The following is a 26,968-nucleotide window of genomic DNA, read 5'->3' on the forward strand; positions in this document are numbered from 1 at the left end:
CCGCCGCCGCCCGCCGGCCTCTCGGGTGGTGGTGCCGACGCCATGTTTGGCGGCCGCGGCGGCGGGCGCATTGTCCGCGGGCGGCGGGCGGCGCAGGGAGGCCGGGTGTCGGCGGGCGGGCGGGGGAGTCCGGGCGGGCGTGGGGCCGCGAGGGCGGCCGGGCTGTCGGGGAGGCGGGACGGGGAAGCCGGGAGGCCGGGGTTCGGGGCGGCCGGGCGGGGAGGCCGGGAGGCGGGACCGGGGAGCGGAGGAGGCCGGGCTGTCGGGCGGCCGGGCTCGTCTGGCGCCGTCCCCGCCCGGCCTGCGCGTGGGGTCGCGGCGGCCCCGGACGCGCTGCCTGTGGCGGCGCGGCGCGTTATGTAACAGACACGCTCGGGGTTTGGCCCGACAGGAAACTCCCGCGAGTGGGGCCGCGCCGGGAGCGCTCCCGACCGAGCCCGGGCGGCCCCGCGCGCCCTCGGCGGTTGGGGACAGGGACGGCGGGATCGCGCTGCCGGCTTCCGGGCGGGTTTGCAGTGAGCCCCCGAAGTGGACTTGCGCCCGGCTGCCCCGGGCCCGGCTGCGAGAAGCAACTTTGCCGAGGTGTAACTTGCGGACAGTACCGCTCCCGCGAGCGCGCAGTCGGGTCCTGGCCAATGTATACGCGCCCAGGAGGCCGCCCCCGTCGGAAGCATCCCCGCCGCCCCACAGAGTTCGCCCCGGCCCGGTCTCCAGGTAAAGCATGGTCTCCGGGAGGGGGGCTCGGTGCCGCGCGCGCGCAGGGGCGCAGGTGGGGCGGCGGCGGCCCGCCGCGCGAGTGGAGACCGGGAGCCGGCCGCCCGCTGCAGTCTCCCCTCGCGCCACCCGGCTTTCCGGGGTGCGTCCAGCAGGCTTGTTGTCCTTGTGATGCCCGCCCTGTGGACGCGCTTGTCCTGCACGGCGGCGCGAGCGGGGATGGAGCCGGGGGGCCGCGTGCGGAGCCCGTGGGGCGGCGGGTGGTCGCTCTGCTCGGCAGTGCTGCCGGAGGCCGCCGCGCCCGCACGGCCGCGTTCGAGTGGCGGAGCCACCGCGCCGTCGTGTCAGGCGGCGGCGTCCTCGGGAGGCTGGTGGTGAGGAGCCCCAGCGCCCGGGGCGCGGCCTCCGAGGGGCTGCTTGGCGCCTGGCTGGAGGGGGGAAAATTACACGTTTGGTGTCCGTCGGTGAGGAGCCCGCTGTTGCTGCCCCGCCTCCGTCGTGACGCGTGAAGCTGGCCGCGGGTCCCCTCCCCGCGCGCCGGTGCCGACACACTGGGGCCGCCCAGGTCCCCTCGGAGGGCTGGCAGGCCGGGGCACCCGCTGGGCCGGGAGTTGGGGTTCGGCTGCCGTGTTCCTGTGTTGCTCTGGGTAGGGAATTCCTGTCAAATTTCAACATGAAACGTGGGTTTCTACTTGACAGAAGGAAAGAAAACCGCATCCTGAGGGCTCTCTGTCTTAGAGAGTCCGTTAAGGTTTGCGGGGATTGCCTTTAGGGACTTGGAGAGCGAAGCCTGCTCTTTGAGGGCTTTTCCTGAAGACGAACTAGGCCTCGGTGCAGCTGCTGCGGGCTCCCGTGGGCGCCCTGACCGGCGGGCCGCGTGCTGCATGGGCCCTGGGCTCCGGCTTGGGACGTTTGTTTGTGAGCCCATCTCTTGGAAATGGCTCTGCTTCCTGTCAGTAAGGTGGTGGTTGGAGGGAGGTGTCTGAGAGGTGTTGAGAAGTCTCCGCCGTCAGTTCCTAAGGTGACACCTGCTCGGCAGGCGGTGGTCCAGAGTCGGGAGTCTTCAGGAGAAGTGAATTGTGGAAATAGACTCCGTGGAGTGTCGGGGACATGCGCGCAGAGAGTGGAGGTTAGAGGGGAGCGAATTCTCCTAGATCTCTCTGGCCAAGGTTTCAGGCATCTGAGCTAGTGCTGGTGATCCCATAGTCGGGGGCTCTGCAGGCAGTGTGGGGTTCTCAAGCGTGGCCCTTGCTGTGGGACAAGAGCGAAGGTGCCGTCTGTGGGCGTCTCTGGGGTGTACTTGAGAACGAGGAGGGCATGGCCCATCTCTGTGGTCAAGCCAAGAGGGGAGAAGTGCCCCTGAGGGGAAGGGGCAGGCTGACTGGCCCATAAGGGGTTTCTGTGGTGGTCACTGCTGAGGCTCTGCGGAAGCTGGGTTGCGTGCTCCCCTCTTGGGTCCTTGTGTGGCTAGTGGGCCTCCGCCTTAACACAGGTGTGAAGGGTGTGTTCATGGAGAGCACCCACTGGCCATGATTGGACTGCTGAGGCCTTTGGCCCTCAGCAGGGTTGCTGCCAGGACCAGTGCACTGGGCTCCGGGGGGATCTTTCCAGGGCAGCAGCAGGGGAGGGGAAGAACGGGTCAGGGGCAGCGTTGGTCAGGAGCAGGGAGCCACTGAGCATGCCTGCTTTGCCGTCACAGCCTCTGTGCCTGCTGGAGTCCAGCTCTGTGCATGGGCTTCCCTGGGCTTCCCTACTCCTGAGGGATGCTGCAGTCGTCTTGGTGACCTGTTGGCTTTGTGTAAGAACATGACTGGTGAGCAGTGGTAATCACTGAGAGACCTAGAGGAACTTGTTTGCTGTGCATGCCTCTCAAGGGCCACTCCTCACCGCCTGCCCTCTCTGGTCCTAGGAGTCCCTGGGGAGGGGTGGCCTGGTGGGGATGGGCTGTTGAAGGTTGTTGAAATATGATCATGAGTCCTGGGATGAGTGATTTTGGAAACCTCAGATACGTTAGCTTGGAGTTTCGTTTTGATTTAGCGTGAGTTGCTTAGTTAGCTCTGCCCAAGTATACTTGATGGTTTTCTCATCTTGTGTTCTCTGTATGGAGTTAACTTTATCTCTGCCTCTGTTTTAGGGAGTCAGTACCAAATGAGGAGGAAAGGACGATGTCATCGAGGCGCTGCAGCAAGGCACCCTTCCTCCCCGTGCAGTACTAAACACTCCCCCACGCGGGAGACCCTGACCTACGCACAAGCCCAGAGGATGGTTGAGATAGAGATTGAGGGTCGCTTGCATAGGATCAGTATTTTTGATCCGTTGGAGATCATATTAGAAGATGACCTCACTGCTCAAGAAATGAGTGAATGCAACAGCAATAAAGAAAATAGTGAGAGGCCCCCTGTGTGCCTAAGAACTAAGCGTCACAAAAACAACAGAGTGAAAAAGAAAAACGAAGCCCTTCCCAGCGCCCACGGTATGCCAGCCTCAGCCAGTGCGCTTCCTGAGCCCAAGGTGCGGATCGTGGAGTACAGCCCTCCCTCTGCCCCCAGGAGACCCCCTGTCTACTACAAGTTTATTGAGAAGTCGGCTGAGGAGTTGGACAACGAAGTGGAGTATGACATGGATGAGGAGGACTATGCTTGGCTGGAGATCGTCAATGAGAAGCGGAAGGGCGACTGTGTTTCAGCCGTGTCACAGAGTGTGTTTGAGTTCCTGATGGACCGCTTCGAGAAGGAGTCGTACTGTGAGAACCAGAAGCAGGGGGAGCAGCAGTCCCTAATCGACGAGGATGCTGTGTGCTGCATCTGCATGGACGGCGAGTGCCAGAACAGCAATGTGATTCTGTTTTGCGACATGTGCAACCTGGCCGTGCACCAGGAGTGTTATGGGGTGCCCTACATCCCCGAGGGCCAGTGGCTCTGCCGACACTGCCTGCAGTCCCGGGCCCGGCCTGCCGACTGTGTGCTGTGCCCAAATAAGGGAGGTGCCTTCAAAAAGACGGACGACGACCGCTGGGGCCACGTGGTGTGTGCCCTGTGGATCCCGGAGGTCGGCTTTGCCAACACGGTATTCATAGAGCCTATCGATGGCGTGAGGAACATCCCTCCAGCCCGGTGGAAACTGACGTGCTACCTCTGTAAGCAGAAGGGTGTGGGTGCCTGCATCCAGTGCCACAAGGCAAACTGCTACACAGCATTCCATGTGACATGTGCCCAGAAGGCTGGCCTCTACATGAAAATGGAGCCCGTGAAAGAACTGACTGGCGGTGCGACGACCTTCTCTGTTAGAAAGACCGCTTACTGTGATGTCCACACACCCCCGGGCTGCACCCGGAGGCCTCTGAACATTTATGGGGATGTCGAAATGAAAAATGGTGTTTGTCGAAAAGAGAGCTCAGTCAAAACGGTCAGGTCCGCTTCCAAGGTCAGGAAGAAAGCAAAGAAAGCGAAGAAGACAATGAGCGAGCCCTGTGCGGTGCTGCCGCCTGTGTGCGCTCCGTATATTCCCCCTCAGAGGTAAGTGTAAGCATGGTCGAGGGTGAGCTTAGAATGAGGGACACCAGGGAAGGGCACAGCAGGGCTGTGTTAGAGGATCATCGCGCTGTTTACCTAGCTCCCTGAAGGTCCTCTAAAACTTGGTCACGTTCATTCGCTATGTTGTGGGAGCATGCATGTTGCAAAAGACTTGAATCTGTGAGACCTGGAAAAATGTATAGATTCCTTAATGCACACAGGCCTACGGGGTAAGCCAGACACTGTCAGGCTGACTGCAGCTACACTGACTGCAGGGACCGGAGTCTGGGACCCTGTGGCACTCCACATGTTGTCACTGTCTTTGACACAATAAAATACTATTCCTCGCCTTGCTCCCCCACTAAAATTTGGGAACCTTGTAGGATCTTTAAGAGAATTTGTTGGAAAGTGAAGCAGCATGGCTAAGACAGACACTGGAGTGGAGATGAGAGTGGAGCCGACGAGAGCCTCGTGGAGGGAGGTGCTGGCCTCCTTCCTGTCATGTGATAGCCTTTCTGGTTTTCCTGACTGTTTCCTTCATGGTGTGAACATTGCCTGGTCTGTGTAGGGCTCTCTAACCTAGAGCAGTCCACAGTGGTGAGGGTTGGGGCTCTGCTGGTGCCTGTTGCGGGCAAGCCCTGTCTTGCTCTTGCGAGGTGTCCTGGGGCCGATCCCCATCCACCTGTGTGCACTCCTGTCCCTGAACTTGTTTCCTCCTCTTTGCCTGCTCATCTTGTTACTGACTTGGTCTTTTTATTCTCTTATCTTTAAAAATGCTCTTTTTCAGAATACGAGGTAAGTGACTTGGTGAGTTTCACACCAGAGCCTGTGAGTGCCGTGTGAGTTTGGGAGAGCAGAAACCCCACTCGAACACTTCCTTGAGCTTTGAGGAAGTAACACGGTTTATAATAGGGCATGGGGCTTTAAAACAGTTTGGTTAAGGAAGTAAAGCATCCAGATGATGAAGTAAGGATGCCAATGAACGTGTGCTCCAGAGAACAGTTTATGTGATATCTCTTGTTACCTGGACTGTCTTTTTATTTGGAAGTGAGTCACATATACATAAAATTATATTCATCTTCAAATTAAATGAATGACAAACTTTTAGGATATTTTTATTATTAAAGAGTAAAAGTTATCTTCAACATACTGCATATTAGCTCCTTGTATTATTTTTCTGTATATCTGTGATATAAAATAATTCATGCCTACCAACACATTGTAATTAAATGATATAGTTTGATTTTCACGTGTCATGAATTTCATTAAGCTCACTAGTTACGTTCCAAGATGTAATGGGATCTGCTGCTTAGAATATTGGTTTTATCCTAAGAGAAGCAAACACCTTGTATTAAGAATTAGGAGTATGGCGTTTTTCCTTGAAATGAAATCTTTTTTCTTTTTACAGAGCAGTACATACTCATTATGGAATCAGTGAATAAGTGCTCGTATTCTCTCTCAACCACAGAGAACCACTGTCAAAACCAAGGTGTCTCTTTGTAAATCAGTCAACCTTTTAAAAGACAGTTTGACTTGGATTTCTACCTGTAAGTCAAAAAGTGTAGGATTTGTATCAAGAGTCCTAAAAATTTCAGCTTTACTGAAAATGAAGTAAAAAAACCAAAAAATATGATCTAACAAAGTGAAAAACCAGATGTGTAAAGTGCTTCCTTCTCTGCGTCCAGCACCATGTGATTACCTGCTCCAGGTGAGGGGTGCTGAACACGGGGCCTGTCCTGTGGGGCTGCAGGGGAAAGCACTCCTTTGAAAAATTTGAAAATTCAGGCACTCGAGGGTCTAAGATGACCAGTTCTGATCGAGAACAAAACTTGTGCTTTGGACCTAAATATTTCAAAGCAGGTGATGTAGCTAAACCATGTCCTATGTAGTCTGGCCCATGTTTATTTTTTTCTTCTCTTAATTTAGGAATAAACTGTTAGTTCAGTTTGGAGTAGAGACAAAGATGTGTCTGTATTAGTGTTCCAGGCCTCAGGCCTTGCCCTCTGCGTTGCTTAGAGTCTGTGAGAGACCCTGGTGTTTTGGGCTACCTTACCACCTGAGGAAGATCTCCCAGCTGCCCTTGGTCCATTGGTAACCTTATGTGGGACTACCCCATGGGTCGTCAGGGTAGGTGCTGGAGGTGAAGGGAGGCCCGGGCTTGCCAGCAGCTGCTCTTATCCTGAAGCTGTGGCCTGAAGTGCGGCTGATCTGGCGGCCACATTCTTAGGACCGTGGTTTTAACCTTTGGTGTGTGCAGGAGGCCCCTGTAGAATGTAGATTGGGGTGAAGCCAGGCATGCCTTGTGCAGGGGGAAGCTGGGCAGTCTCTGCGGCCTTTGGTGCAGGACCTGTTGAGAGCTTCTGCTACAACAGTGTTCTGAGGCAAGCTTGGGAGCAGACCTGTGGTGCTGGAAGAGGGATATGGGATCCATCCACCCAGTTTCTTTGGAGATCTCAGCAGAAGAGGATCTGCCTTATTACCTGCAGAGAGAAGAGTCAGCTGCTATAAGGCTGGAGGGGGAGAAACAGGGACTGTAAGTGCTTTTGTAATTTGGTTTAAAAATTAAGTTTTCAGATAAAAAAGATAACTGAGACCAACTAATTCTAAGTTACAGTCTGTTCTAAATGAGAGGAGGAGGATATGTTTGATTTTTTAAATATTTAGTATTTTTAAGCCACCAAGATTGCTTTTTACTTCTCTAAGTAAATAAGTTGTTACTTGATGATGATGCTCTGAAATAAAGACGGGGGTATTCTGAGACTTTGCTTACCCATTTAAGAACTAAGTCAGTGGAATCAGGCTGCGGGGTCTAGGGCTGACCAGCCTTCCTGGCACGGTGGAATGCCGTGCTCTGCCCTGGTGGGGCAGATCGGGTCTGGTTTGGTCATTGGCAGCCTTGGTCCTTCTGCCTGTGAGGGTCCCAGCCTTTAGTGTGGCCTGAAGCTGCAGAGATACTTTAAGTGACTCTTGAGGAGTTGTCCTAATGTCTTGGGGTTATGTGGGGTTGGTGTCTGTGTCTTCTCTCCCTCACCTACCTTCATTAAAATAAAAATGGTTTTCCAGCAGAGAAACAACATGTTTAAGACTGGGGAAAATACAAAAAGTCAAGTCTAAAGAGAGGAAATTCCTCTTTCTCCCCCTTTTTTTGCCTTCTCCTCCAAGAAAAATCAGCATTTTAGCAGGTGCTGTTACAGCTCTTTTTGTGTCCTGAGCAGTATCTTTTCCTGGTGTAGTCACTCTTCTAATTGGATTCTTCTCTGGTTCTTTATTCATCTCCTGCTGCTTTGCGGGAGGGAAGGGGTCAGTCGAGGAGGGCACTGGGGAAGGGGACAGGTCAGACAGAGGGACTGGAGTTGGAGCCTCCTGGTTCCCTTGGAGTAATTAACTGAGCTCCCTCAGAGCACCAGATGTAGTGACTCTCCTCTCTTTGGCTGCGCTTGGATGTCACTCCTCATCTGTGGGGAGGATGACCTGTAATGAACCAATAGGCTGAAGTGCTGTGTTGGTCTGGTCTCTGGCCTGGTCCTTTTGGCCACTCGGACCATTTACATGTATGTTATCCAGTGCAGATGCCTATGAGGTAAGTTGTTACTTGATGATGAGGATGAGGATCGGGTGCACAGCTCTCTTTTCTTGAGGGTGCTGCTGGTGGGTGCCCTCTTGCTGTCCAGATGCCAGATGAGGACAGAAATGGGAGGGTGGAGCCAGCCCTGTGGCCGGGTGGTTAAGTTCGCACGCTCCGCTTCAGCGGCCTGGAGTTTCGCCGGTTCAGATCCTGGGCGCGGACATGGCACCGCTCGTCAGGCTGTGCTGAGGTGGCGTCCCACATGCCACAACTAGAAGGACCCACAACTAAAAATATACAACTATGTACCGGGGGGCTTTGGGGAGAAAAAGGAAACATAAAGTCTTAAAAAAAAAGAAATGGGAGGATGAGCACTTAGTAGCCATTGGACAGAGGAATTTTATGCTTATTGGGTGTAATAGTAAAAAGTTAGGACTTGAGTTTTGTATGTCTTTTTTTTTCATGTTTCTGGCAGTTAATTTTATTATATTTTATCAAAGTTCCAGTGTGCTGTGAATTGGAGAAATGAGAGAAGTGCTGGCTCGGCCCTTCCGGGTGGAAGCCCTACTCTGATCCCCATAGTGGCCAGCATGGGCCTGCGTGTTGAATCCTGAGGATGTGCTGCTGGAGGCAGGTCACAGAGCCCATGCTGGGCAAGCGTGGCAGCTCTCCCCGGGGTCCTCAGTGGAATGGCCTGTGTAGTGTCTAAAGCAGCAGCTACTCTGGAAAGGACTAAAAACCAAACCAAAAAGTGGAAACTGCAGGTTGTGAAATGCATGTTATGTGGAGAAGCAGGGCTGGTGTTTACCTTGCTGCCAGATCTCTCCTTGTGGTCACTTAGCAGTGTGCCACGACTGAGTCGCCTCTACAGCTCTTGCCGTCTGAGGGGAGAATCCCTTGTGGTAGAGTATTTCCCTAGAGCTATTTTAAATATTCTAATTGTCGCCCTACTTAGACTTCATTGCTTTCCTTGGTTTTTTAATTCAGATGAGGGGTGGCTGGGTGTCTCATTGTGCAAGTCTGTCCTGGTCCAGGCTGTCAGCTTTTCCCTCTGTCTCCAGGCTCCCCAGCCTGCAAGGGCGTTCCTCCGGTGAGGCGGGATATGGTACATCTGGTGAGCAGATTTGTTTTGATCAAAAGAGCTGAAGTGAGTAAAAATAGTGCTGGGACAAAAATCTGCATGCTTAAAGGATGTGTCTTTCACCACTGTCAGGATGCTCTTCGGATGCATTGGACTCTTTCAGGAGATGCCTGTATTTATTGAACTAAAATTACTATCTCTGAGTGCAGTGCTGTGGGCCACACGCCATGGTCACTGGAGCATTTAGACACCTCGGCTCACGCCCTGCCTCTCCCAAGCCACCATTGGGCCCCTCCTGGGGGCTCTGCTTGGTGGCCTCCTCTGCTGGGACTGCCCTGGTGTTGCCCACTCTCGGCCGGTTTGCTCTGCTCACTGCTCCAGCATCCTCACCATCCCACTGGGCCTGGGTCTCTTCCCCAGGCATCTGAGGTGTGCAGAGCAGGCTCTCAGTTCACGGGAAGAACCTGCCAGAGTACCGAAATTTTGCCATTTCTGTTCACGTTCACTGTATTTGCTTACTTTTGGGAGACAGAGAGTTGAAGATTTGACGTTTTCTTTAATACTGGTATTGGATAATTGCCACACACAATCTCATCATCATTCCAGCCTCAGGGTTACTTGGGCTGACACGTGGGAAATGTCATTTTTGACGGACAATTTGAGTCAGTACCCTTAGTCAGCAGTGGGATAGACAGACTAATAGTGTTTTGAATGTTACTGGAGACTTCCTCCATAGGCACACACAGAGACTGGTATTGGGTCTTGGATAGTATCTTTATTTCAGTTTTTTATTTGGAAAAAACTCCAAATTTACAAAATATTGCAAAAATAAGGAGAACAAGGAACACTCAAATCCCCTTTCCCTGGAGTCTTCTCTTGTTAATGTTTTATCCCATTTGCCCTACACATGGAGCAGGCACACGTGTCCTTGCACCCTTCCGAAGGTGATTCCATGCGCCCCTCTGCTACAGTGCACATCACCTAAGACCAGGGCTGACCGTTGGGTGGGCACAGTGCGGGGTTCCTGTCATCTGACTGCAGTGAGGCGGGAAGGATCGAGCTGCCCTTGTAGCCGCCTCCACCTCCAGTCAGGACCAGTCCTGGTCAGGCTCCTTTGTTCTGGACATTTCCAAAGCATCTCAGGGTCTGCTGAGATGTACTGTTTGTGAAGACGACGCCTCTTCCCCCTTTAATAGAGTATTCTGGGTTCATACTCGACCCAAATGTTGTGCCTGTTGGTCATCTTCCCTGTGAGGGCTGGAAATGAGTGTCTACCTCAGTCCTCCCTCCAGTTTTCCCTTCTCATGTCACTGTGGTGCTGGTTTTCAGAGAGGTCCACCCCTGCAGGACCCGGCACTGATGTGGGCTCATGGGTGTGGCTGGCAAGATCAGGGCAGCTTTTGGGGGGCAAGCATCTGGTGGGATTTCTAATAAAATTGGGCTCTGCCCATCTGGCTGTCACTGTCGACCTGACCCCATGAATCTTGGCTTCTGGTGAGTTAGCCCAGAGGAGACCTCTGCTGCAGGCAGCCTCCTTGCAGTGACCGTGGGTGGTGGCAAGGCCTGGCTGGAATGTGTGAGCGTGTGCACCCCGATGATCTCAGGGCTCTGTGACTGTCATCCATGCGTCTCGAGCCCCAGGGAGGGTGTAGATGGTCCTGACTGTTGCTATGCTGGGCAGGGGGTTCTCCCAGGAGCCATTGTGCACAGAACCACTTCCTTCCTGAGGCAAATTCTGGGTTTTTAAGGTCTAGAGGGTCAGATTTTACCTCTGTCTGACTTCTGAGCTGTTCTAAAAGTGAGTTGTGCCCATTATAAAGATGCAGAGAATTCAGAAAATATTAAAAAGGGAGGGCAGATCCCACTCTCCAGAGATGACTCCTGAGAACATCACAAGGGCCTTCTTCCAGTGTCTATGCACATTTGCAGGTAGGAATAATTTTTTAATGGCGTTTTTCCCTGTTCATGATTTTTGTAGACAAAGTTTAAAAACAAAGAATAAACTAGAGACTAACATACTCATTTATCAAATGTAACAGGTTTTTTAAAGAATTTTTTTATTGAGTTAATGATAGGCTACAATTTTGTGAAATTTCAGTTGTACATTATTGTCTGTCAGTCGTGTTGTAGGTGCAACCCTTCACCCTTTTTGCCCACCCACCCCCCCTTCCCCTGGTAGCCACTAATCTGATCTCTGTCCACATGTGTAAATTCCTCATACGAGTGGAGTCATACAGAGATTGTCCTTCTCTGTCTGGCTTATTTCACTTAACATAATTCCCTCAAGGTCCATCCATGTTGTTGCAAATGGGATGATTTTGTTCTTTTTTACGGCTGAGTGGTATTCCATTGTATAAATATACCACATTTTTTTATCCAATCATCTGTTGATGGGCACTTTGGTTGCCTCCACGTCTTGGCTATTGTAAAGAATGCTGCAGTGAACTTTGGGGTGCATGGGACTTTTGGGATTGCTGACTTCAAGGTCTTTGGATAGATACGCAGTAGTGGGATGGCTGGGTCATATGGTATTTCTATTTTTAATTTTTTGAGGAATCTCCATACTGTTTTCCATAGTGGCTGCACCAGTTTGCATTCCCACCAGCAGTGTATGAGGGCTCCTTTTTCTCCACAACCTCTCCAACATTTGTTACTATTTGTTTTAGTTAATTTTGTCATTCTAATGGGTGTAAGGTGATATCTTAGTGTAGTTTTGATTTGCATTTCCCTGATGATCAGCGATGATGAACATCTTTTCATGTGCCTATTGGCCATCCGTGTATCTTCTTTGGAGAAATGTCTGTTCATGTCTTCTGCCCATTTTTTGATCGGGTTGTTTGATTTTTCTTGTTGAGTTGTGTGTTTGTAGCAGTTTTTTTAAAGAAACAACATTAAATGAACACTCCAAGTCCCTTTGGGATCTCTCCAGTCCTGTTAGCCTGCCCCTCCTCACAGCAGCCACTCACTGTAAATTGGTGGTGGGTTCCTCTAATCCATATTTTTCTGGCTTTTCTACACTTGTGTGCATGCAGTCTGGTGTAGGTTTACACATTGACATTGAACAGTGTAGTCACGTGTACATGTCATTTGGCGTTGCAGTGGGTCTGGTTCATTCTGACTCAAGTTTGTTAGTTCCCAATGCCCACTCCTTGCTAGTGGGCGGTGGTGTCACAGCCATCCATGCTGCTGATGCCAGAGCTTTCCCGCTTCAGAGCGCAGTGTTTTTTGGTATTGGCATGATGCCCCCAGCATGACCTGGTGTGTGTCTTCCTTTTCATTGGACTGCGGGTTTTGTGTGTGTCCCTGGGGCCAGGTAGGCCTCTGCCTCAAGCCTGTGTGGTTAGTTGGTTAGGTTGTGTTCTTTACGGATGTCTCCCCCTTGGCTTATCTCCTCATTTTTAATGATGTCTTTAAAAAAATCTTTCGAAATTTGAAAATCTAAGTGGGGAGAGCCTGCCTGTCTTGTGACCCAGCTTTAACAGTTGATGCACCTGCCCAGTCTCCCTTACCTGCTCCTTCCTTTCCATCATTTTGAGGCAGATCCCAGTCACATCATTTCATCCATAAATATGTCAGTGTAGATAGCGTTAGGATTCTTAAAAACATAACCATAATCTTACACTGTCTTGATGAACTGAAGTTTGTTAATTTCAGTGCCTTTTCCAGTGTATTGTTTGTGTCCTAAGAACTCTGTCCCTGCTGTGTTTCCTCCAGGAGTCTCTAGTCTTCCTGCAACCAATTGTCAGATGCAACAGGAGGGGTCTACTGTATGTCTTCCTGCACACACAGCCAGTCCTTCCTGGCTGGACCTGCTGGCTTCCAGCACTCATGGCCCTGTCCTTGCACCTCTGGCCCCCCTGTCTCAGAACCATACAGTGGCCTCGCCGAGCCCTGATCTGCGTAGGGCCAGCCCCCTTGTTCTTCCTCATCCTCTCAGCTTCTGGTTAGAGTCCCTGTGATGTTCGTGTTCCTTCAGGAAGCCCTGACTCCGCGCCACTGGTTTTACTTGAATACGAGAGCGTGGCCTAGCCTCGATGCTCACTAGAACTTCTTTAATGTCTTCAAGCGAGTTCATAGTTTTCTCCATAAGAAATTTAATATTATAGTGTTTTTTAAAATTAGCATTTTTTGCTGATTGTATAGATTCGGGTTTTTTTAGATTGATGTAGTACATTGTAGTTTCTCTTAGATTATCTTTGGGGACAATATCTATGAAAATGACAGTTTGGGCTGGCTTTTCCCTCCTTCACTTTTTTGTCTTTATCCAAACTCAGCCCTGACCAGGACTGCCAGCCCAGAGCTGATTTGTCAGAGTGAGAGCAGACATCCTTGCCTTGGTTCTGGTGCTTTCCAAGGGATTGCCTTTTATTATTTTTTATATATTTTGACATATTTTATTTTATGGCTAATGCTTATCATATCTTGTTTAAATAACCCTTCATTTCTCTGAGGGCCTCAAGATTTTCTTCTGAAAGCTTTCAAATGGCCTTTCCTGTCCTTGTTGCCCTCCTCTGACTTTAGCGTGACCAGTTTTGCTCAAATGCCTCGATTTGTTGGGTGTGTCTTTGCTGCAGTGGTCAGCCTCCCTGTAGCATGACAGCCCCCACAATGGGTCTTTGCTTTGCTCCCTGAAGTGTCCCGGGGCATCTATCCCTTGGAAGTGCTGGGTCACTTGTGGAATCAGCGCTTTCTTATGAGGTGAAAGTACGGTTTTATTTTTCAGTGTGGATGACCATTTGTTCTCTCATCACTTCCTGAGTCATTTCTCCTTTCCCTAGAGATCCATCTGCACTTCCAGCTACTGGCCAGTGTCCCTGGGTGGGCGGGTCTGCTTCCATGGCTGCCTGCAGCTCTGGGAGGTGTCTCTGTCTCTGCTGGGGCAAGTTCATCAGACATGTGTGGTTCTTGTTCACCCGTGGGTCTTTCATGTAAGTTTTGGAGTCATCTTGTCAGCTTTCTTGACAGTTTAAACCCTCTTGGGAACTTGGAAATTCCATGGCATCTACAGACCAATTTGGAGAGGATTTGTTTATTTATGATATTTTTCTTTCTCGCTAGCGTCGTTTGTCATTGAGTGTCTCCACTTGTTTAGAGCATCTTTATTGTCATTCAGTTATGTTTTATATTTCTCCTTTTATAAAGATTGTGCACATCTGGTCCTTAAACCATTAAGTTTCCTCTCCTTCATGTTGGTGAGAATATCCCCTTTGGTTCTCGTAGGAGCAGGAGGGATGGTAGGCATCTTGGTCTTGGCCCCAATTTCGAGGAGCAGCTCCCAGTCTTCCCTGAGATGAGGCTCGCTCAGGTCTCAGGATGAACGTCTCCCAGCCATGCTCACAGGACCCTTGCTGCTTGGCACGTGTTGGGTGTTGCAGGTCAAGGTTGATTCATTGCTTTTCCAGATCTTTTAAGATGATCACGGTCTGCTCCCTTATCTGATGATATGCAAGTTGTTTGTAGGACTGCTAATTTCAAGACCACCCTTACCTTCCTGGGACAAACCCTCTTGTCCTTGCTTATGGTGTGAAGTGTTTTTTATACTCAAGTGGATTCGGTTTGGGTATTCTGTTTCAGTTTTTTTTTTTGAGGAAGATTAGCCCTGAGCTAACATCTGCTGCCATTCCTCCTCTTTTTGCTGAGGAACACTGGCCCTGAGCTAACATCTTTGCCCATCCTCCTCTACTTTATCTGTGGCACGCCTACCACAGCATGGCTTTCCAAGTGGTGCCATGTCCGCACCCGGGATCCAAACTGTTGAACCCTGGGCCGCTGAAGCAGAACGTGCAAACTTAACCTCTGCGTCACCAGGCCGGCCGCTGTTTCAGTTTTGCATGCATGTTTACAAGTGAGTTTGGCCTCTGACCTCTTTCCCCCAAGGCCCTTGTTTTGTACACTTACCTAGTCTGAGTTGGATGCCTCTCTTCTCTTTCTGGTTGGTGGGACAAGATTGGGCTGATCTGATCTTCTAATGATAAACCTCTTCTGGAAAATCATCTTTTCCTTTTCCTTTTCTTTTGGGAGTAGGAGGAACATTTAAAACTATTGATTCAGTTTCTAAAATAATTGTTATATGAATGTATTTAGGTTTTCTTTTTTTCACAAGTCCGTTTTGGGAGGTTACCTTTTCTTACAGGTTTGTTTTACATCTCGGTTTTCATGATACTCATTTTCAGTTGTATGTGTTTCCTTTGTCCTTATCCACTGCTAACATTGTTTTTGTCCTCTGTCTTTCGGTGGTTCAGTGGTTACGAAAGTTTGTTTAGTCTTTTCAAAGAACAGAGTTTTGGTTTTCATGAGACTTTCTCATGTGTTCTTGTTTCCTGTTCGTTAATTTTTGCTCATTTGTCTTTTTTCCTCTGGTTTATAGAGAGATAATTGACATATGATATTGTCAGTTTAGGGTGTACAGCGTGATGATTTGATACACACGTGTATCCTGAATGTTTAGCCTGAGAAAGTTCGTTAACACAGCCTTCACCTCACGTAGTTGCTGTCATGGTGAGAACAGTAAAACTGCTCGTGTCAGCTTTTGAGGGCCATGTACTGTGTCATTAACAGTCACCAGCACGGTGCTGCGCCTCAGGTTCTGGGATGCATTCTTCTCTTTATTGTCTTTTACTTTGTTTTTTTCCTTCACCTCTTCAGTCAGACTCCTCACACGTGACAAATCAGCCTTTCTCCCTTCTAAGAGGCATTTTGGATATAACCCATCAAAGTAATTTTGAAAAGCAGTGTAGTACCTTGCACATTTTTTCAGCTGAAGTCCAGCATTTTTACCCCAAGGTCAAATAGTGGAAAGGTATGTTGAAAGTATGCATGTGTTAAAAGGCTCATCACTGTGAGAGTGAATTCAGTGGGATCTGGGTGGGCTGGCAGTTTGCCCCCGCGTCCCCCACCCAGTGCCGGCTGCTATCCAGCCGCCGTCCCTGTGTTGATCTGTATGTCACTCTCACTGGACTTCCAGGGTTGGGGTTTCTTCCAGATCACGTTGTTGTTAGGATTGTCAGTACACACCTGAGCAAAACAAATGTACAACTTGAAGGTTCTTAACTGTAAGTGTCACGTAATGGGTGCATCTCTTAACAAGACGAGGCTTTAAAAGGATGAGTGAGCATTTCCATGGACGGATGTGCTGCTGTGCTGGGGCAGCTTCTCCCTTAATTCTAGTCTTGGATTTTGTTATTAGAGACGCAAGTGCTGGAAACCTTGATCACATAGGTAAGTAGATAGTATGAAAGCAGTTTTGTTGAGCAGTGTACTCAATTTTTAAAATTTCCTTCCATGTTATATGCCAGACTCACAAACTGATGTTTATCAACAGACCTTCAGTTGGGTCCTCCTTCAGTTTCTCCAGAAGCTGAGAGTGGGCAGCCCCTGGCCTGCAGAGGTTAGAATAACCTGCTGCCGAGAGTTGTTCACTGTCTCCTTCTGACGTGTCCTCGAGACTGTCAGCAGAACTCACCATGTATCTGTCAGCTGTGCCTGTTTATCTTTCATTTGGAGGTAGCTTGTTGATGAGATATTCAGAAAGGCTTGAGAAAATAAACTTGGTCCTTTGAATATACTCTTGCCAAATATTGTATTTTTTAAAAAAATATTTATAATACAGGATCAGAAAGTTACATAAAACAAATGCATAGTTTAATGAATTACTGTGGGGTAAACACTCTCATAACTACCATCCACTTGAGAACACGGGACCTGGCCAGCCTCCCAGCCCCCTTGGCGACCCCTTCCCTTCCCCAAGACCACCTCTGTCCTCACCTGTGTGGGCTTTCCCTCCTAGCCCTCTTCCTCAGCAGGGTTTACTGTGCCTTTAAGGCTCTCCTCTTTTAAAGGTCCCTGTTGGTCTCTTTCTCTCTGGAGGTTAATTGTTGAGGGAGCCGGCTCCCTGTCCTGTCTTGGGTTTCCAGGTCCCTGTCCCTTGGCTGGGCGTGTGTCGACTGTGTTTCGGTGGTGTGGGTTAGCGCATTCCTCTGCCTTCCACTTGCTGTGAATTGGTGGTTGGGGTAGGGGCTCGATGGGTGCAGGGTTGATGTGATGGATGTGTTCAGTGTTGGCACCTCTGCTTCCCGGGCGGTGCTGTGTGTCCTTCCAGGAGGCACGTGGTCAGTGTCTGTGCCGTTGCAGCCTCTGTGCTCAGCCCCAGCCCTGTTCCTTCTTCACGACTCTCTGGAGCTTGTGAGGTAGAATCAGTGCTCAGAATGCAGTTTTTCAGTAAACACTTTAGTATAGCTTTAAATATATTTTCATCAAAGGCTTTGTTGCTCACACCTGTGGACTGCTTATGGGTCAGAAATCCTGACTCTAGGGGAGATGGTGGCTTGTTTCATTAGGTTCAGAATCTTTATTTATAACATGTTGCCAAACAGCATTTCTTTGGACCTTGAAATTGTTAAAAAGTACTTTTATCTAGATTGCCTTGTTTGACCATTGAAATAACTGAGTATGTATATGTGTTAAAATCTCTCTCTGCATGTGTAGAGATCCATGGAACTGTATGCCTTAGAATTTATGCACTTCACTGCACTTGAGTTATGCCTCGTTAAAAATGGTAAAAACAAGACCCCACCAAAAACGGCCCTTGTGTGGTGCCCAGCACCAGCCCAGCCCCATCCACAGACAAGGAGCTTTGTCCGTGGGGGCTGTGAGTAGTGCCTGCCTTCCTTGGTGTGCCTTCTGCGGGAACCCTCAGGGGACATTGGAGCTGTGCTGGTTACTGCTGGTGGGCATCCTGTCTCTGCTTCCTGCTGAGGCTATATGACCAAGTGTCCTTGAGGGTGCAGACCTGCGGGCCCTGCGGTCCCGGTCAGGCAGTGGCCACACTTGAACTTGGGCTCTGCATTTGCCTGTGGAAGATCTGGGCGCCTTCTTCTTGGGGCTGGATTTGGCCCGAAGGCCACTCACAGGGCCACTCTTGCAAAGCCCCCAGCCTGTGTCTGGCATGGAGCTGCCCCCAAATTTAGTTCCTTGGTTGGTCCCTCTGCAGGACTGATGCTCAAGCTGTGTCCTGCCAGAAGAGGTGGCATTGGCTCACTGCGTGGCGTGTGGGTCTTGGTGGCCCCAGGAGGAGGGCAGCCACACATGGTGTGCATCCTTCAAACTCAGCACAGAGGCTGACCAGCAGCATGATTTGGAGCAATCTTGGAAATGAGCCGGAGCCGTTGTTTTTAAGAGAAGGAACATTGCGAGTCTGGACGTGACATGACTGGGAGTGTTGTGACAGTTTTGTTCATTGATTATTTTGTAGAACTTCTGCTTTGCATTCTTTAGAAAATTTGGTCTTAAAATTCCTTGATTTATGTCCTGAAATTTTGATGTTTGGTGCACAATGAGGAATGTCTTCTTGTTGCATTTTGTATTTTTGTTCTGTTAAGTTTTTAGTTCATGATTGAATTTATGTTATCTTTCATGTCCTCGTGAGGTAAATTGATGAATCAGTCTTTGTTTCAGCAGGACAGGTAACAACAGGGACATGGAAGCTTTCTGTCTGGCCTTTAAGGGTTTTTTTTAAATTTTATTTATTTTTTTTTTTAGAGATTTTATTTTTTTCCTTTTTCTCCCCAAAGCCCCCTAGTACATAGTTGTATATTCTTCGTTGTGGGTCCTTCTAGTTGTGGCATGTGGGACGCTGCCTCAGCGTGGTTTGACGAGCAGTGCCATGTCCGCGCCCAGGATTCGAACCAACGAAACACTGGGCCGCCTGCAGCGGAGCGCGCGAACTCAACCACTCGGCCACGGGGCCAGCCCCTGGCCTTTAAGGGTTTTTAAATGATCATCATTTCCCCTCATGCAAGTGTCTTTTATAAACCCTTTGCATTTTATAGTCCCTAGAAGGATGAGGTCTCACAAGAACCTTGAAGATGCCTTTTGTCATTTTAGTGACTAATAGCTACTCTCTGTCTTCAGCCCTGACCCGTCAGCTGCTTCTACCTCAAGTTGTCTCACCTCTTTTCCTCTTTGAGATGACCAGGTGGGACCAGTGCCCCACACTTGCCCACCCTTCATGAGAGCACACAGTTCTTGAGGAATCTCTTCACACGTACACTGCAGCTGGCGAAGCTTCCACTGGACGCTGGTTAAGGTCAGCGTGCATGTGCACAGCATAACGTGAAGAATTGGAAACATTCAAAGCTTTGCTCAGCGTGTTTTCTTTTTAGATGTTTGATCTGAGAGACCCTTGAGTGAATTAGATGTGAGTGAAACCTGCAGATGGTTGGAGGTCGTGGACTTTGTTTCAGCAGAACCAGAGACACAGGAGGCAGCAATTACATGTGCCATGGCTGAGAGGAAAATTGAAAATGTATTACTGTACTGCTTTAAAGCTAAACTCTGAGTTTTTCCATGTTTTAGGTTAAATAGGATTGCGAATCAGGTGGCCATTCAGCGGAAGAAGCAGTTTGTTGAGAGAGCCCACAGCTACTGGCTACTCAAAAGGCTGTCCAGAAATGGCGCCCCCCTGCTGCGGCGACTCCAGTCCAGCTTGCAGTCCCACAGAAACACGCAGCAGGTACGTGGCCCTCGCACACTTCTCAGTGTCTCTCTCTTGCCCCCTCACACAGTGAGCAGACACAGCAACTCTGAGGAGGGAGTGCCTGCTTCTGGCTGGATATGTTGCCAGCCTCGGGCCCCAGGCTCCTTGTCTACAAACCCCGGTCTTGTCTAGTCCTACAAGCGAACAAGGACCCATGTGTGTCCTGAGCTCTTGAGCTGTGAGTTGTGCAGGTTGCTCTCATCCAGCCACGTCGCCTGGTGTCCTGCAGTTTTGAGTTCTGCTTCCTTCTCCAATCCGCACACTCTGGGCATGCCTGGGAAGCCATTACCAGGCTGACAGCCTGGGTGGGGGCCCCGGGCAGGGAGCAGCAGGAGGTGAGGCACAAGTCTGTGTGGGGCAGGAGTTTGGGTTCTGGGAACGTTGTCCATGGGGTGATCTCTTTTTAGGGTTTTGCTCTGAAGGCTGGTTTAGCATTGACTGCAGTGGGAAGGGAAGGGGATGGGAGCTGAGATAAGGGAGAAGGGGCAGGGATTGTGCTGTTTAAAAGAATAAAACCATGTAGGCTCTAACATTTTAGTAGTTAATTTGGGTTTATAGAACCACTGATAATTGTAAAGCAGTTCTGGAAGAATGGATTTTGAAAGTAAGAAATTGGGTCTCTAAGATGTCTTAAAAATAAACTGAAAGCAAAAATGGTTCTTTTGCACGTTGCCCAAAATTCTTGACTGGCGTTGTCTCCTCACTTTATGCCGTGAGGAGTGGCCAGCTTTGTAGGAAGAGCTGTCTGTGCTTGGCCTCTGGGCTCAGCCACCTCCTTGGGCTGAGAGACGGGAGGACTCAGCGAAGAGTGGAGCCTGCTCAGGGTCCCCTCACTGCCGTCCTGGTTGCGTACCAGAGCTGTTCTTCTGACAACTTTGTATCAGATCCCTGTGCGGCTGCCAGCACCACCATCTTACCAGCTCTGCTGCTCTCTCCCTTTCCATCCTGAGTCACCAGGCAGCTGAGCGAGGCCGAAGGGATGCTGTCAGACATGGCAGGACGTTGTGCCCCCTGGGTGGCTGGGGATAGGGCTCTCTGGATCCAGCAGGTTCCTGGTTTGTGGGGTTCTCTGCGGTGGAGTGTTCCTGGCCTACCACTCAACGTTGCTCCCTTCACTGTGTTCTGGGGTTGGGGCATGATTCCTTGGGAGGCTGCTTGGTTGTAAAGTTGGTCCTTTACTGAGTGAGAATCCCTGTCCCTCATGTTGCCACACTCCACAGTCCCTGGCACAGAACAGAGGCCTAGGTGAAAGTTTGTGATCGTTGAGTGAATCAACGTATTTTTCATTCCGTTATGTCTTTTTTTTTTTTAAGCTTGGCACCTGAGCTAACAACTGTTGCCAGTCTTCTTTTTTTTTTTCCAGCTTTTTCTCCCCAAGTACCCCCAGTACTTAGTTGTATATTTTTTTAGTTGTGGGTCCTTCTAGTTGTGGCATGTGGGACACCGCCTCAGTGTGGCCTGATGAGCTCTGCCATGTCCGTGCCCAGGATCTGAACCAGCGAAACTCTGGGCCGCCGAAGCAGAGTGCATGAACTCAACCACTTGGCCACGGGGCTGGCCCCCCATTATGTCTTGAGATGCCACTTTTTGTCTCTCTGCCATCCCTTCTTCTCAGTCCCAGCGTGACTCCCAGGCCGAATGTGTCCGTCCCCACCTCGTGCCCCCACTAGGACATTGATGTCATTCCTAGGGACCCCTCCTCTTAACTTTTGCTATTTCTACTATGGTGACAAACAGGTAACTTAAAGTATTTATATATTTAAATGCTTTTTTTTAAAATTTGGATTTTAATATCTTTTTTATACTTTTCGGAGACCACAGAGAAACTGTTAAGACTCGAGGTCTCATGGGGTGGGCCATACCCCTTGACCCTTTTCATCTCCAGGTAAATAGGTGCCTCAAGGGCTGCAGGTGCTTCTGGGACCCACTGCCCCTCTGAGGGGTGATGGTTGGGCCACTCCTTCACCTGGTGGCCCAGGGCTGGGTGTGGGTGTCTTGGTGCCCATAGTGCCCTGAGTCACATCCCATGAAACATGCAAGGACACTGTCTTAGATAGTGGTGTGGGACAGAGCTCGAGATGGGCTCAGGCCTTTGTGCAGACCTGGTGTTGCCTCCCGTGCCTTAGGATGGTGAGGCTTGCTGGAGTCGGGGGTGGCGGATTGAATATTCCAGCTCACCGAAGGGGGCTCCTTCAATTTGAGTTCTCGGCTTCACTGGATGCCTGTGTGGATGAGGCTGGGCTGTGTGTGTGTCTCCAAGTGCTGCCGGCCCGCCAAATAGCCGCCCAGCGCCCGCCTGCCCGCTCCATGAGGTATTGGGACTGCTGACTGCCTTGGACACATCCCTCGTGTCTCATCATGTGTGCTGCTGACCCTGGGGGCCATGTGCGTCCTGCCCTCACTAAGTCAGAGTCCATCCGAAACCTATGTGTTGGACCTGTGGAGTCCATCCCAAAGCTATGTGTTGCTCCTGGGATCTTTGTGAGTGACGTCTCATTAGCTGATGTGCTGCAGACTTGTTGCTGCTCCTCTTTGGGAATGGAGTTTGGGTTCCCCCTCAGGGCTGTGCCAGGACTGGTGGGCAGGCAGGAGTGATTGGCCCGGAGCTGGTACGTTGTTGGGGCGTGCTGACCGCAGGGTGTGGCAGGTATCGAGGATGCTGCGCAGCAGGAAGAGTAGGGTGCGCGGCTTGCCTGGGGCCAGTCTTGGGAGCTCTTTGAAAGTTGGGCTGCGAAGTTGGGGCCAGAGTCTGCAAGGCATCCAGTGTGAGAGGCGGGGCGCTGAAGGGAGATTGTGACAGAGGTAGGACAGAGGCCTTAGTCTTCACTCCAGCAATGGCAGAGAAATGGAGGGAAGCAGAGAATGCAGACCCAGGATTCTCATCTTGGGGCTGGAGGGGATTCTCCTTTCATACAGCCCCTGGCGAGCCATGCTCTAAATGGCGGCTTGTTGCCTCTTGTGCACACAGGCCCGTTAGAAACTGGCGGAGGACATGCGGGGGCTCAGCTCAGGCTCAACTCGGCCTGTGTGGTCTGTGAGTGGGACTGGGGGCAGCAGGGGAATGGGGTTGGGGAAGCCAGGAGGGAGGAGCGCATTGGGAGGGAGGGAGATGGGTGCACTGCGCACTAAGAGGCGTGCTACTGAGGCTCTATCAGAAGAGGTGCTGACACATGGGTTTGAGATCAGTTGTTTTAGATTTCACATTCTGCCAGATAGAAAATGAATTCATCACAGGAAGATGGGGAATGGAAGTGTCAGCTCTCTTGGCAGAAGGAACTGGGAGGAACTGTGTAGAGTCTACACCACTCGAACTGGTTGGTGCTGAGAGCCTTTTAGTGCAGCTTGGTTCGACCAGGGTTCTGGCAGGAGAGCGTTATTGACACGGTTGTAGACAACTCGCTTGTGCGGCTTGCGGAGGCACCAGCCACAGACGTGGGTCGGCCCCGCCACCCCCGTGCTCCGGCGTGAGGTCCTGCTTCATGGGAAGGACAGGAGGTGGACAGGTGTTAGGGCTGCACCCAAACCATGCTTCCCTCCCCTGCATCCTGTGAGGGTTGACATTTTTAGGGGGGGCATCCAAAATAGTAATGTTCCACATGGAACGTTTTAAGGCTTGGTGCAATTTTAAAGTTTTTTGAAACTTTAAAAATACCTGATGTTAGAGTTTAATTTGACTCATTTGTCTATGTTTTTGGGTGCCTGCCCTGATGCAGGTCCTGGAAGAGGTCAGGTACAGCCCTTCCCTCCCCTGGCTGATCTCTGGTGGAGGATGGAGACAGACAGATGGGACAAGCTGGTCTGCAGGCGAGGCGCCGCAGGCTGGGCCCTGCCGGGACCTTGCTGCTGTGCGTTGCAGTGCTTCAGGACCCCACTTCTTCTGCAGTGGTCTGTTGGGAGCCCACAGAAGCCTGGTCTGGCTGTGAGCACAGGGTCCCTGCGGCCTTGACTGGGTGGGAAGTGCAGGTACCTTCCCAGGGGGCCTTCATAGTGACCGTGTCTGGAGCCAGTCCGCCACCATCCTTCAGAGCCTCTTGGGAGTGGGGGTTTGCAGGCCTGCTGCGGGTTGAGGGTGGAAGCTCCTGTTCATCCTGTCCTGCTCTTGAGCGAGCACATCTGCTAGCTCACCATGATGCTCCCCTCTGACAGGAGGGCCTCTCCGTGTTCTCTGTGTCTCATGGCTTTAGGACAGCATGGTCATCGTGCTGTGCTGGGTGCAGGGGCATCACCATCCACCTTACTGCTGCTGGCATCAGGTTTAGCAGCAGAAGCTGGGCCCCTTCATGTGTGTCTCACTTTAGGGGCTAGGACTGCTGCCCCTTTAGGTCCTACACACTGGTAGTGTCCTGGGACTTGGGTGGATGTGCTGGGGCCCTCTCTCCGTGGACCTGGCCTGCCCCTCACTACTGGACAGTTGTGTCCCCCCAGCACAGGAAGTTTTGATCCGACCAAGCTGGTCCTCACTGGGGGATTCTTGCCATCTCCCCGACCCCAGTACTTGGGTCTCCTCCTTCCACTCAGTGGGTGTCCTCCTCTCATTCTTCTGGTGGAAGCTGGCTAGATTTCAAACATGGTCTTCTAAAATTCTCTTTCCCGATAGCCTTTTGGTAGTAGAAATAGCTTCACTTCGATCCCACTTTACAGAGACTGTCAGGGTTGGTTTTCACATAGGAAATAAAGACCACTCGAGCAGAGTCAGAAAACTCAGTCCCTTTTGAGCAGAGGAGGCCGTGCATGTCTCAGTCGGGTCCCGTCAGCAGGCCCCTTCCTTGTGGGGCTGTTGTGTGCAGGGAGAGTGGCCCTCAGGGCCTCAGGCAGGTCATCTTCCAGCCCAGGCAGTGAGCACACCGGTCAGTAGGGCAGATAACTGTAAGGGTTACAGTCAAGATTTCTGGTCCTGACCTGGCTAAACACCCTTTGGTTGATGTTGTCAGAGTGTCTATTTCAAACTAATGGACAAGATGAATTCTAGATGCCCTTGGGGAATTTGGTTTGTAAATCCACCTTTTTATGCATTTATTGGCCTTATTTATACAGCTGATATTGCTGTTAACTCCTATTTAATGCCTGAGAACTTTAAATAACGTGAAAATAAGCCCAGTGATTCACATCTAGTGGACACTGAGTCCACCTCCCAGTGGAGCCAGAGAAAGCCTGGTTGAACTTGGAGGCTCAGGTTCAGCCCTCTCCGTCCCCTGTGCCCCTGGCCAGTCTCATTGGCTGGAGTGCCTCTTCTGGTCTCATCCTCTCCTGTGTCCCTTCTTTGTCTGCCTTTGGCTGGCTGTAGTGTGAAGGTCCCTCGCAGTTCTCTGTGGTGACTGTTTGCCTTCAGATCCTAATATCCTTTAGAAAGCAGTGTGGGCTGTGGATAGCCCTGTGCATGTAGCCTTAGGGTTGAGTGCCAACAGTTTCCACTCCACAGGCAGAGAGCTCCCTCTGCCCCTGGTGGTCAGACTGGGAGTAAGGTTGCAGCAAGGTGGGGGATACTGGGGGGTGGGGACACTCCCTCCCCACTGTGGGTATGGTTTCACTTTGCACAGGATGGGGTGAAAACATGAGGGACAGAGCCGTCCAGAGAGAGAAAAGGACCTGATAAGTGTGGAGTATGTTCTGGAAACTGATGAGCGACCTGCCCCCGGCTTAGGGTTGTGTGTGTCCTCAGGGGTGGTAAAGGAAAGCCGCCTGAGGTAGGGACCCTCCTTCAGTCCAGGGAGACGTGCGCATAAAGTTGGAACAGGATTGGGGTGTCATGGGCTGCTGGGATCAGAAGGGTCCCGGATGCCAATTGGAAGCCGCGATGGGGACAGGTTTGAGCATCTCAGTGGAGTGTGGTTTCGGGATGAGGTGAGGGAGTGCCCCGTCTGTGCTGGGTCCGCCTTGGGTCCACCTGGAGTAGAGCTGTGGTCAAGCAGAGGGTGGGCCTTCAGTGATATGGGGACACTAGCGGGCAGGGTTACCTCCGGGTGTGTGGACTCTGGTGCTGTGTCTCGGCAGCACACGGGTAGAAGGTGACCCGGAGCTGAGGACGGGCAGCAGCTATAAGAGTGGATGGTGCCCGCGTTAGATGTATGTGAAGGCCTGGGCCAACCTTGGGGGACAGGAAAGGAAGTATGAGGAAGTGCAGGGGGGCAGTGGGCTGCTGTGAGGGAAGGGAGCCCCAAAAGGAGAGCGAGGGTGGACGAGATGCAGGGTGTTACAGCCGATGGGTCCGCAGGGCAGAGCAAGCCAGCGTGAGACGTGTCGTCAGGAACATGGGAGTGTCTTGGTTATAACTTCCTGGGGTTTGAACGCAGGCCCCGCCCCGGGAAGGTCTCTCTGATTGCCTTGTCGGGGACTTCTGCGACGGCTGCCATACAAGTGTGTGTCTGCCAAGTTGCTTGTCTCCTGTTGTGGCCAGGGTAGCTCTTCCATGCTCCTTGGTCCAAGTGCTTTGAGGGGTCCTCCCTTGTCAGCCCTGATCTCTCCCACCACCTTGCGTTTCTTTGCTTTTTCAGTACAACATTTTTAGTTTTGAAAACACTAGAGTGGAAACAGGCTGGTTGTGGGCTGCGTTGAGGTCAGTGGCACGGGTGTCCCATCAAGGCAAGAAGAGGCACTGCAGTGGTGACCACGGAGCGCCGATTTCGGAGGCGCTGGATGCAGGCGCGTGGGGACGTGGACCCACTCGTGCTGGGCCTCCACAGTGACCCCAGTGGTGGGCAGTGGATGGAACTGAGAGAAATGGCATGTCCAGGGCACAGACCGTCCCGTAGTGGGCTCGGCCCTGGGGTTTTCTGTGTTTTGGTGTCTTCTCGGGTTGCTCCCTCCATTCCCAGTTTCCAGAAGGTGGGAGGCCCCAGTCCATGATGGCCTCCCTTGGTCACCGAGGCTCCTCCTGACTTGGGGTCAAGGCACGTGCCCACATCGCGGGTCCTTCAGTTCTTTGAGTCCTGTGAAGGCTCTTCGCCCCTCCTGCTCTTGGGGACCCTGTGGCTCCCTGCAGGGCAGAGACTGTGCACTTCTGCCCTGACCGTCCTCGGCTCTGCTGGTCAGTGCCTGGGCTGGCTTTCAGCTTCACGTGCTGTCACTGGGCTTGTGCTCAGAGCTGGGCTCCCGCCACTGGCTCTCACCGTGAGGGTGTCTGAGGCCAACTTTGGATTGATTTTCTCAGAGAGAAGATGACGAGGAGATTCAAGCCGCCAAAGAGAAGCTGAAGTACTGGCAGCGGCTGCGGCATGACCTGGAGCGTGCGCGCCTGCTGATCGAGCTCCTGCGCAAGCGTGAGAAGCTCAAGCGGGAGCAGGTGAGGCTCCATGCGGGGCTCTCCCCCTTTGAGCATCCCCAGGGCGGTTCACAGACCCCAAGTGGGCTTCACAGGCCATGGACTGAAGATGCCCCAGAGCCAGTCCCAGGGGTTGGCCATGCAGCCTGCAGCGTTCTGGACCTGCAGCCCTTGCCGCCTGCCCTCCTAAACTGTCCTTCCTCAGGGTGCAGGCCAGGTGACTGCCAGCCCTGGATTGCAGGTGGCTTTATGGAGGGGGTAGCACGGGGGCAGTGTGGTATCCACTTCGGTGTGCTGTGATGGC

At 51.4% G+C, this 26,968-nt stretch overlaps 1 protein-coding gene across 7 annotated transcripts in view; it reads left to right on the top strand.

Annotated features, from left to right (window-relative positions):
• Window positions 1–149: 149 nt before the first annotated feature.
• BRD1 (bromodomain containing 1) overlaps window positions 150–26,968 on the top strand; it is a 56,143-nt gene continuing 29,324 nt past the window's right edge. For all 7 annotated transcript variants that reach the window (XM_046646111.1, XM_046646112.1, XM_046646115.1 and 4 more), the window contains exons 1-4: window positions 150–714; window positions 2,849–4,229; window positions 19,226–19,382; window positions 26,554–26,685. In XM_046646111.1, coding sequence (XP_046502067.1) covers window positions 636–714; window positions 2,849–4,229; window positions 19,226–19,382; window positions 26,554–26,685 — 1,749 coding nt within the window. In that variant the 5' untranslated portion in view covers window positions 150–635. The remainder of the gene's footprint in view (window positions 715–2,848; window positions 4,230–19,225; window positions 19,383–26,553; window positions 26,686–26,968) is intronic.

Source organism: Equus quagga, chromosome 19, assembly GCF_021613505.1.
Source record: "Equus quagga isolate Etosha38 chromosome 19, UCLA_HA_Equagga_1.0, whole genome shotgun sequence".
Classification (NCBI taxonomy): Eukaryota; Metazoa; Chordata; class Mammalia; order Perissodactyla; family Equidae; genus Equus; species Equus quagga.